Source organism: Scyliorhinus canicula, chromosome 14, assembly GCF_902713615.1.
Source record: "Scyliorhinus canicula chromosome 14, sScyCan1.1, whole genome shotgun sequence".
NCBI classification, from domain to species: domain Eukaryota; kingdom Metazoa; phylum Chordata; class Chondrichthyes; order Carcharhiniformes; family Scyliorhinidae; genus Scyliorhinus; species Scyliorhinus canicula.
In genome coordinates this window covers 143,418,731-143,430,820 of record NC_052159.1, presented here as the reverse complement: position 1 = coordinate 143,430,820, position 12,090 = coordinate 143,418,731, and the positions used below count along the sequence as shown (strand labels likewise).

The window sequence follows — 12,090 nt, the reverse complement described above, 5'->3', positions numbered from 1 at the left end:
AAATTTGATAAATAAACAGTGAATGGTGTAAAAAAAGCAACAAATAGGGGTGATGAACGTCAAAGAATAAAGATGAATGGTTGCTGTTAAAGAGTTCATGTTAATACTGTGGCAATTCCATGGATTAGCTTGGGGGAAGGTTGTGTAATACTTACTTCACCCAGGTTAAAGAGACATTCTCCAGCTAGTTCTATGGAGAGAGGGATGGAAGTTGGCATGCTACTGCAATTGCTGACTTGCATCACGATACACTTTGATGTGCATATAACCAAATCTGCAGACTTGTCTCAATAAACTTTCAAATCACGTTGTTAGCGCTGAATTATACGCAGATCAATAACAGCGAGGTGAAACTTGTCTGATATATTGAAAACATTAAAGTTCCAAAGAAACATATGCAAATATGAAGAGGAATGCTGAGCAGAATATATTTCACTGAGATGCAGCAAATGATCAATTATATTTATATCCCAGCCTTCCAGATAAGAAGATTGCTCAAGCTGATGAGACACCATCCTACCGATCATCAAGTTATACTCCGCAGAAGGACAGGAACTCCAGGTACTCCCCACCTTGTACAATATCTCACCGGGAATTCTCTCCATCTTCAGCATCTCGCTAGTTTAAAACCTGGGATGACTGCACTTCATTTCTGATCAAGACAAATATGTAAAAATGTGCTTGCTGGGCCATAGAGTGGATAGAGCGATACATCCCAAGACTCTCAGCCCTTCAATTACCTCAAGGGCACCAGCAGTGGCCCAATTTCTGTTCTGCCTTCCCTTTAGGATCCACTGGCCTCATGTTAATGAGTTACTGGGCTCAGCATTTGTGAATCCTCCAATCATTCCATTCTAGCGCTGGCATGCCGATTTCTCGGCCACTGACCTCTCGTGGAGGCGGAGGGCTTGAAAGGAGATCATTCTGGCCAATCGGGCCGAGATAGCTGTATGCGTTCAGGTGGCAGAATTAGAAGAATGTCAATTCCTGGGAACTGGATCTTGCTCTGCCTGTTTTGGGTGTTAAACAAAAATCCCAACTTCTCAGGCCAATGCCCTGTGCCCCAAAAAACCCTGGAAAAAATTGAATCAGGGCATTTTACACATCTGGCCCTGCTCCACGCCACTGCAAATAAAGGAATAGCTGCCAACTGCCCGAACTGTTAATCCCTCAATCGGCCACCAGCCATTGCCTCCCCCCTCTTGATCCCACTTTCTTCTCCTGCCTCTCCAACACCTATCCCAACATGCCCGCCAAATGAGACCTACCTTCTGACAATTTGACCACTGCCAGTGAGGGAAGCAACCTCTCATGCCTTAATCGCTAATGGGCACGGCACGGCGGCGCAGTGGTTAGCACTGCTGCCTCACGATGCCGAGGACCTGGGTTTTATTGCGGCCCCGGGTCACTGTCCGTGTGGAGTTTACACGTTCTCCCCGTGTCTGTGTGGGTTTCACCCCCACAACCCAAAGATGTGCAGAGTAGGTGGATTGGCCACGCTAAATTGTCTCTTAATTGGACAAAATAATTGGGTACTCTAAATTTAAGAAAATAAATAATGCCTCAATCGCTAAGAAGGCGGGAGGCCCAATTTTGCACACGCTTTTGGGTTTCTTGGTGGGGGGGACACGTGTTGCCTGCAAGATGCCGGATGTAAGCCCAGGAAACCGGCCCGGAACAAAAATACAGATTTTAAGAGATGATCACAGAAAAATTAATGCAATTCACTGTTTGTTTCTGCAGCTCATCTCTTTCAGATGGCAAGAGTCCCGCCAAAGTGATAACTTTAACCACTGCCATCACCAGTGCTGAAAAGTAAGATACAAAGCCATTATTTTCAATTATTTCAATTTTGTACCATTGAGACATTGCCCAACTCATTGAGGTGCTTGTTCAATGTTGCTGAACTACTTCCCTACTGCTTATAATAATATCATTTGCGGTTCTGTGCACAGTCACATCTGACTTAAATAAAAGTTGTCTGAGTTGAAATCATGGGAGTGAATATTTTGTGGGGCACTTCAGATTTTAGGTTTTCTACGGGCCATTAGATGCTGTCGTTCTCAGGCAGGGAAATCCTGAATATCACAACAATTAATGACGAACATTTTGATGTCCATGATGTTGGTACTAGAAGGGTAAAGAGGCAATGGCCCTGGATAGAAGCCATGGCAAGCACAGATATTTTTTCAGCAACCTTTGGGTGTGTGCTCATGGCGCGAGAAAGATACTGAGATGCGAGCACGTTGGGGACTTGCATTCCAGTTTAATTAGTATCAACCTTATTTGGTAAGTTATTCCTTACGGCAAAGTGCAAAATTACAAGCTGTAGTTGTTATTGCTTTGAGAAAGATTGTGAGGCACAGTGAGTCAGAACAAAGCATTTTCATCACTGGGATTTAGGTATGAATCCAGTTCAGTCTAGCAGGATGGAAGTGTCTTCCGTTAACCCTAACCCTAACCCTAATTTCATTTTCTAAGTGAGGTGAGTTTGGTGCAGTTTTTAGCCAGATGAATGGGGCCCATCTGTTGCATTTTCATTTTCAGAAACATTTTACAAACACATTCGCAGTTTATAAATTCTTCACTCTAGATTATGAAATGCGACCCCACACAGGACAGGAAATGTGATCAGGCAGCATCTGTCAGGAGAGGAAAGAGCTAACGCTTTTTTCTCCTGACAGTTGCTGCCAGACCTGCTGAGATTTTCCAGCATTTTCTCTTTTGGGATGTTGCGAATAAGGGCAGGCAATAATGGTGATCTGCCAGGACCTTGGCAATAGCTTTGAAAAAATGTTTGATTGTCGTCGTATTAAACTCTGGTGTTTGGTTTGCAGGAGATCTGCGGATAAAAACCAGTGCAGCCATTGCTACAAACCCATCATCAATGGCGCGAAAATGATCTTGGCGGAACTGAACATTAATTGCCATGCAGCGTGCCTGAAGGTATAAGATGGTCTTGCAGAATAATAAAACTGCTTCTTATAGATTAGTGTACTGTCATAGCTAACCAAAAAAACCAAATAATATAATTTGAACCTGTGGTAATTTGCTGAGCTGTAATATGGGGAGTTGTGTCCACCTTTTCCCTATTAGCCTGCGGGAAGGTGAGGGATATCAACTCAGGATTAATCCGTCCTTCAAAACGTGACCATGGTGAAGAAATCGTCATGGTGCAGTGTCACAGACCCGTATGTGCACTCTAACATTTTGACCTTGGCTGATAGCATAGAATAAGATGCCTGACTTGACCCAAAGTCGAAGTTTTTTGTCCGTTTAACCATCAACATCAGGCTTGTCCAACCTTTGGGGGGGGGGGGGGGGGGGGGGGGGGGGGGGGGGGAGGGGGTCACATTTCCATGTTTTTCTCATGCAGGAGGTCAATGAGCAGATTTTGGAAAGATACGAACAGAGGAAGATGCACAAATTTTTCTAAGTTGACTATGAGGAAAAGAAACGACTCGCTGAGCAAAAATAAAGCAAGATCAAAGGAATAAATTTATAACGTGAAGAAAAGAGTAATTATGATTTAGAGGGTAAAAGGATGAGTGTGTGTGTGTCCAGATCACCCCAATACCTCAGGTTATTTTCTCACTTGTGAGGTAGCAGTGCCAGTTGCTTGTGAGAACAACACCGTGCCACCATGCCGCCACTAATGAGAAAACAAGCCACGTATTTCCTCACAGTTTTTCCTCATGTTGATAGTCTCTCACTTCCCAACACAATGAGTTGGGGAATTACAAGCGTGTGCCCACCTGTAGAATCTCTTCCCAATTATGAATCCCACCCCCGCCGAATTCTCCGGCATCGGGGATTTGGTGGGGGCGGGAATCGTGCCACGCCAGTTGGTGGCCGCTGGCAGCAACCTCCCCCGGCAATTCTCCGGCCCGCGATGGGCCGAGTGGCTGCCCGTTTTTGGCGGGTCCAGCCGGCGTAAATTACAACAGGCCTCCCGGGTCCTCGGGGCGGCACGGGGGGATCTGGACCCAGGAGGTGCACCCACGTTAGCCTGGCCCGCGATTGGGACCCACCGATCCGTGGGCAGGCCTTTGCCATGGGGACACTCTGTTCCTCCACGTTGGCTGCTATTCCTCCGCGATGGCCAACACGGAGATGACCCCCCCACCCTACGCATGTGCTGGGATGATGCCAGCACACACTGGCACTCCCGCGCCTGCGCCAACTCGCGCCGGCCGGCGGAGGCCCTCGGCGCCAGTTGGCGTGGCGCCAAGCCCCTTCCGCGCCGGCTGGTGAGGCGCAAACCACTCCAGCGCCGGCCTAGCCCCTTCGCGCCGGAGTTGCCCGCCCCGCAGAATCCCGCCCCAGGTTTTATTAATTGAATTCCACCATTTGTAAATTGTAAATTCCACCATTATGGGTTTTGAAACTATGTCCCCAGCGCATTAATATGGGTCTCTGGATTATTAGTCCAGTGACATTACCACCATGTCCACCATCTCCTCTAAACTGTTTGTGTCAATGTTGCTTGCTCCCACTCCAACCCATCCTCAAGGTGTATTTGAACATCGATGCTATAGGAAAAGGCTATAGACAATTCCACCATAGCAGCTTAATATCAGAACTATACTTTGACCTGAATGGGAAGTGAGTGACATGATGGGAGATCATTTAGTTCCGGTCTGTGGCTCATACAAGAAGAAGTATGCTTATACTTAATTTGCCTTTGTTGGAATGCTTTGCACTGATTGCAAAGAAGTTTACTGTGGTTCGCAGAATAATTATAATCATGTTTTCTTTTTTTTTTGCAGTGTCAAATTTGCAACGCAACTCTCGAAAATCTGAGTGCTGGAGACAGTTTCTGGGTTCACCACCGTACCGTACACTGTGAACCCTGCTATGATAACATAAAGGGTAAGTGGCAGGTAATTTTGGTCAATAAAATATTAAATCTTGCTCTTCTAATTCAGTAAAAGCTGAATCTCAGTAAAAGCTCCAGCTGTTGTGAAACGGTCTGCAGAAGCTGGGTGCTATTGCAAATCACAAGAATGCACAGAAAGCCAAACATTTTGGGGCAGCACGGTAGCACAAGTGGATAACACTGTGGCTTCACAGCGCCAGGGTCCCAGGTTCGATTCCCTGCTGGGTCACTGTCTGTGCGGAGTCTGCACATTCTCCCCGTGTCTGCGTGGCTTTCCTCCGGGTACTCCGGTTTCTTCCCACAATCCAAAGACGTGCAGTTAGGTGAATTGGCCATGATAAATTGCCCTTAGTGACCAAAAAGGTTAGGAGGGGTTACGGGGATAGGGTGGAAGTGAGGGCTTAAGTGGGTCGGTGCAGACTCGATGGGCCCAATGGCCTCCTTCTGCACTGTATGTTCTATGTTGTTCTTATTACAAAGGAACAGGAGTAGGCCATTCAGCCCATCAAGAAAATAAGATCTTCGCTGATCTTTGTAAACTTGTATTTCTCCAGTCCTTTTTCAACGCAGGGATGTCGAAATTAGTTCTAATTTAGGGAATGGGGAATCCGATTTCCGCATGACAAGCTCTCACAAACAGCAGCGAGATGATGACCAAACAAAATCTTTTTCTGATGGTGATGGAGGGATACATTTGACCAGCACACATGGGCAGTACAGTACCACAGTGGCTAGCACTGTTGCTTCACAGCTCCAGGGTCCCAGGTTCGCTTCTCGGCTTTGGTGACTGTTGCGACTCTACACGTTCTCACCGTGTCTGCATGGGTTTCGTCCGGGCGCTCCAGTTACCTCCCACAAGTCCCGAAAGACGTGCTTGTTAGGTAATTTGGACATTCTGAATTCTCCCTGCGTGTACCCGAACAGGTGCCGGAATGTGGCAACTAGGGGCTTTTCACAGTGTCTTCGTTGCAGTGTTAATGTAAGCCTACCTGTAACAATAAAGATTATTATGAAAAAGAACTTCCTTGCTCTTCTTCAAAATGGTGCAACGGGAGTGTTACGCCCATTTGAGAGGTTCAGATCGGGCCTCAACATTTGCAACACTGCACTTCAGCACTGTGGCTTTCATTATTGACCGATTGCTCTGAAGATGGGTTCACTGGGTAGACCAATGGGGGGGGACAAGGTGGTTGGAGACAGGAGGAATCATGATGAAACTTCCCTGAAAAGCAGCCAACCAGATCCAGCAGGGTTGTTGCCTTTCTACACATCCATAAATGGACGTGGGCGAGAGTGGAACAAGATCTGGGGCATTAACTTGAGGTGAACTTGCATCAGAGGCAGAAAACTGGCCCGATTTTCTTGCAATTGGGCAGTCAATACATGGATGCCTGTATTCCACCATAGTTGAACTTCAACTTAACTCCTTGGCGTTAGCTTTGCTGCTGGTGAAAATTCTTTAAATACCTTAAATGTTAATGAGCAATGCCTTTGCAACCTAAAGTACAGATTTGGGCGAAAGAGACAATAAAAAAAGGATCACACTACGTCCACTTTGAGATTCCTGGACATTTCACTGAAAGTGCAGAACTAGCCTTGGAGTTGCCATCGCTGGACCTCACTGTACTCATAGTCTGATAGACAATGGCTCAACATCCTTTGTTTTAGAAACAAAATCAACACCTGACTCCTGACTCCTGTTGCGCTGCCACGAACATCCTTCTGTAGGAACAGTTAAAAATTGACAGCACAACAAGTCCTATAGTGATGTTATTTGCAGCAATCCCATTGCCCCAACTTGAAAACGGAAAAGCTGGGGAAATTCTGCACTCCCCTGCTTAAGCTGACCACTTCCAAATTTCAGAGCAAATGTGTCAGTTCTCCTACTAAAAATGTGATAACCCCTCTTAAATATACAATTTACTTCATTAGTTGGGCCAAAGATGACTCTGCATTGCCACATAGACCGTTCCATATGGTGACAGACTAGAATTCTGTGTCAGATTATACTGTTGGCTGCACGCAGCAGAAATGAAGGTTGCTGTACATGACACAAAACTTTCCATTGGTCTAGTGCAACATTACCGTTGCACCTTAAGCCACAAAGTTCATGGAATAGATCTAAGCCAACTATTATTCTTTTGATATATTTTACTTTTACATATTTTATCTTATTAAACTTAATTCATTCACTGGTGTAGACCTTGACCTTTGTGTGATAATGGAAAATGGGTCGCAGAGATTTGATTTTCCATTTTGCATCGCTCCCCATCTTTCCTCCCACTAAGACAATGAACATATACATTCCAAGAGATGCAGAATGGGCTGCTGATTCACCACGACCTGTTTTCTACGGTCATACGAAATCAAAATCTATCCCATTCTTTCCTAAAATTGTGGGATCTTTTGCCAGTCTACCTCTCCTTCTGCTGACAATGTTCAAGCCTTTAAAATTCAAGTGTGGCGCCAATTTACTAACTAATTTGCCCTAATTTTTTTTCTACTCTTTTCCACCTTTGTTATTTGGTGTACTGTATTATTGACCTTGGCTTTACACATGGATTTCTTGAAAAAAAACCCAAAAACATATTTCAAGCTACTTGTGTGAAAAGTCACCTACTTTGCAGTGATATTTTATCTTCTGGAAACAATATCAAGTTATAAAAAATGTATAGATTATTGGCCCGGATCTTGCAGGCAGCAACTAATTTGTCACAGACCTTGCAAAAAAGATGCCCCTAAGTATCCAGCAATCACTATGGTGGGTTGATTTCCCCTTTCCCAAAGTAAGTTTGAATCTGGCACCAGGTTGAAGGAATCGCCAGGTGCCTAGCAACAGTGATATCATCAAGCAAGGCAAACAGCCAATCACATTGAAGCATTCTCGTAGACAGTAACCTAGTAAGTGAAATGCCCTTCACTTTGTAATACTGGTTTATGGAGAGTGATGTACATGATTTGGACAGATACATGAGATTTTTGTAGAAACTAAATGATCATAAACAATCTTGGAAAATTGATATATTTTAAATGTTCATTTTTACACAATGGAGAGATTTGCTATCCAATAAACATAAAATTAGTTTCCAGGGCCAGAGAGATTTTCATTAAGTAATTATGACTTTTGTATATTGTTAAAAACATGGGTACACTTCATTCAAGAAGGTATATCAGTTTCTATTGTGAGACTATTAGCATCAGAAGGGCAAAGACTCCTCAGCTCAATGATTTATAATCGATTGAAACTATGGTGACTTCAGCAGGGTATCCAATGGGGAAGTGTGGACTCAGAAAACAATTTATGGATTTCTGTGTTTAACAGCTTATGCACAAACTCAAGATCGTGGAATCATAGAATTTTGATAGTGCAGAAGGAGGCCATTCAGCCCATCGAGTCTGCACCGACTCTCTGAAAGAGCACCTCACCCACATCCACTCCCCATTCCCGTAACCCCACCTAACCTGTGTATCGTTGTACACTAAGGGGCAATTTAGCATGGCCAATCCACCTAACCTGCATATTTTTGGACAGTGGTTGGGCAGGGGGCGGGCGAAATGGAACACCCGGAGGAAACCCACGCAGACACAGGGAGAAAGTGCAAACGCTGCACAAACAGTTACCCGAGGCCGAATCGAACCCTTGTCCCTGGCGCTGTGAGGCAGCAGCGCAAACCATTGTGCCACCGTGTTGCCGTCTCTTTTTACGCGGTCTGACAGTGAATACTGACAGCTTCCCCCTCATTGCCGCTGCAAAATCCAGGCCATTGTGTTCATTCCTTAATGCAAAATAGATGTACATGTAATTAAAAACATGGACAAAGGAATGTTTTAATGGTTTTTAAATCTGAATAATATTTCTACATTTTTTGCAGTGCAAAGGTCATACTAAACTGACACTCAGACAAGAGCACCGGCTGAACAATGACAACTCTACACTTTGAGATTTATTAGGGTTAGGTGGATCTTTTTAGACTGCTTTATGAATTTTAGAAAAATCTCTTATACAAATTGTAATTGCTTTTTCTAATTGTAATTTCTGAATTGTATTTCAAAATGAGGACTAGTATTTCCTAAATACTCCTTGTATATTTTATCCTGGGGCAAACTGCAACAAGGGACCTGTATCATGTGAAAGTGAAGTCGCTTCCTAAAGAATATCCTTGAAATATTTTTTTCTGTTTGACCAATGTACATTTAGTCAAGCATAATAACACCCAGTGTGCTTTCTTTTTCAAAACAATGTTCACCAGCCCATGTTATTGCAACTGGATAACTATTATGTGTTTTTGTGTTCTTTCCTATATGTAGAAAGCAGAATGTGTTCCCCAAATGATAAAAGATCGACAGGTTAGGTGACAAAGTAAAATGACTTATGCCGATCAATTTGAAATCTTCAATGTTCTGCCTGTAACACCAAAAATATATCCAGATTTCTGGCAGAATTGCATGACTTGAAAGTAAAATACATTGAAAGAATGGCATGCGTTTTATTGGAGAGTTCAGACCTGCTCAGTTATTGAAGCAGCATCTCACGACTACTTTGCTGCAGAAATGGTGTGTTTAGCACCACAGCTTATTTGGTAACTTGTGAACCATTTTTACTTTTATTTGAAAAATTTGAGGTAAATAGTGTTTGGCGTGACATTTGCCACACAGTAACATCAGGACATTGATGATTGTGCTAAGTACCCACCCTAATTACTATGACAACACTGTGTCTTTAATAGGCAGGCACTGTTATGAATTCAGTATTACGGCGTTTCTGAATTTTAACTATCAGTTTCAGGCAAACTGAAGATTTGTGAAATTCTTCTTCAGTTAATTTGAGAAAAAAAAGAGTTCTTTAACAGCAAGGAGCAGGAATTCAAAATGAACATTGAAGCTAATGCCATCTCTTCTATATATAATTCTTTATTAAATTGTGGTTTTAAGGAGGTTTATGTTTTCTGTATGGTAAAGAAAATCTGTAAATGTCATTAGCATTTTATTTCATTTCTTTGTGGATATCTGTGTAACAAACAGTCTGGGCCAGATTTTCCTCTTACAGGAATAGTTTTGCATCTGATTATATCTCCTCTTCACATCGCTGGCAAGATCATTAAAACATGCTCACAAAAGCATCTACCCAATCAAGTTGTGGTGACGTATTTTTGCACCGTAATTTATAGAGATCATTCTGTTTGCAGAGAGGAGTAATCAGGCATTTTCAGGACTGGGGCGCAGTCTTACAAGTGATTTGAGCTAAAATCTGTATAACCTTGCCCTGCTCCTGGCAGCAGCAAGCAAAATAAGGAAAGAGTCATGGTTCTGCGACTTGTAACACCACAACCAATTGCTGTCAGCAAGAAAATCTGGCCTACCGAGTTTCACATTTTTAAAGATAGCTTAGGTTTCAATGTACAAAGGCATTATTCATATTAGTTGGGACTTGAAAAGAAAGTGGAATCAATAGATCCATGGCAATCATATCTTCAGAATTCTTTCATATCACATATATATATATATATTTTGCATCATCTGTAGAAGTGCAAAGATTCTCTGTCCTCCCCGGCGGGAGGCGGTTCGCCATTCGCCGACGTGAGATCTTCCTGTCCCGCTGCTGTCAATGGGATTTCCCACTGAACCCACCACATGTCGCTGTGAAGCCCGCGGAGGGGCTGCGCCATCGGCGGGGCCGGAAGATCCCACTGGCATGAACAGCTGGAAGATCTCACTTTCATGTTCACTGGGGAGTTAACCCGAGAGGCTCAATTGGCATTTATTGAATTGCTGGCTTCCCAATTGCATCACAGGAAATGTACAGTAAAGTTGAAGACATTACAAGGTGGGCTGAAAGGCCTGTTTCCATGCTGTAAACATCCATGACATGAGCTTTTATAAAACCTTTGAAAGCTTGTCCTGCCTTGAATTCTCAGCGCCTCTTATCACCCACAGTGAATTTAGATTTAAACAAAAGAATTCCTGTGCTGAGAATAAGTGCATTAGCAGAAACAATATTCTGATGCCTCTATCATTTGTCAGAAGCAAGCAACGAGAACCCCCTTACAAAATGATATGTGTTCAGTAAAATGTGCTATGTACTAATGCATGAATATTTAGGAAGAGAATATGTTGGCACAGAGGTAGTTTGTTAATGAGCTGTAATGTTGTGTTAATAAAAAAGAAAGAACTGACCAATTGGTAAATACTGTTGTTCTTAATTATGCAGGTGTTCCGTTAGTCACTTGAAAATCACCCCACTTCTCGATTTTTAAAAATTATTTTTGAAGTTTTATTTGACAGCCAAATCCTTTCTGATAACATTCACAAAATTGTATCAGATCATTTAGTCAATTTCATGCATTAGTTTACCTTACATATATTTTCCTTTCCTTATTCATCATTCGGTACTTTTGAAAATATTTTCACTCTATTCATGTATATTCAGTACCTCAAAGAAACATTGGATTTAGCTCAATGAAATTTTACCCAATTCTCCAATTCGTGCCCCTGATGTGTGAGACTACTTGTACTTCTCCATTGGGCAATGAAAATATCGAGACCAAGTTCTTCAATTTCTCTTGTAAACGTAACAGCTCCCATCATCCCCTTCCAATAATGGCTCCAGCTTCAGTTATCCTTTTCAGGTTCTGTACACTGGCTGATATTAATGATGCACATCTAGTTTAAATAATTTATTACGAAACATCTGCGTGGTAAAGGTAACTAGAATCAATAAGATAACAAACTACTAACACTAACTAACCATTTAGAGCTACTGCAAAATATGTCTATCCATCAACGCAACTTACTACCAACTCCCCAGGCACAGGGCCAAGTGGTAGGTTTACACTGCCACCTTGTGGTTGGAGGTTGTGTATAATATTATGTACAGAATTGCTTTTTGCAAATCGTCACAGTCCTTCAGCAATTCATGTCCTCACTTTGGGAGTAAAATTCTTTCTTTTGATTATTCAACTGGAAATTGCTTGGTAAAACGATCAATTCTGACATCAAATGCTCTTGCATCTCTTCTGTTAAGAATGCTGTCTCGAAGAAATACAATTATTTATTTTGTGACAAATACCATTTTTCCCCCTCAGTAACTTAGCTCTTAAGAGCAACCCTGATACGTCTTGATTATTGCTCCCATGTCTTAGGGAGGTTCTGCCAGTGACTCCATTTTTTGTATGGCTGGACAGAATGCTCGAAAAGGTTTGCAGTTCAATAAG

General features: G+C 42.8%; 1 protein-coding gene across 6 annotated transcripts in view; it reads left to right on the top strand.

Moving 5' to 3' along the window:
- The window catches only part of scel (sciellin), an 82,529-nt gene extending 71,477 nt beyond the window's left edge, over positions 1-11,052 (top strand). For all 6 annotated transcript variants that reach the window (XM_038817977.1, XM_038817978.1, XM_038817974.1 and 3 more), the window contains 5 exons: positions 475-561; positions 1,744-1,815; positions 2,838-2,946; positions 4,770-4,872; positions 8,752-11,052. In XM_038817977.1, the coding sequence (XP_038673905.1) occupies positions 475-561; positions 1,744-1,815; positions 2,838-2,946; positions 4,770-4,872; positions 8,752-8,768 (388 nt within the window). In that variant the 3' untranslated portion in view covers positions 8,769-11,052. The remainder of the gene's footprint in view (positions 1-474; positions 562-1,743; positions 1,816-2,837; positions 2,947-4,769; positions 4,873-8,751) is intronic.
- Positions 11,053-12,090: the final 1,038 nt, after the last annotated feature.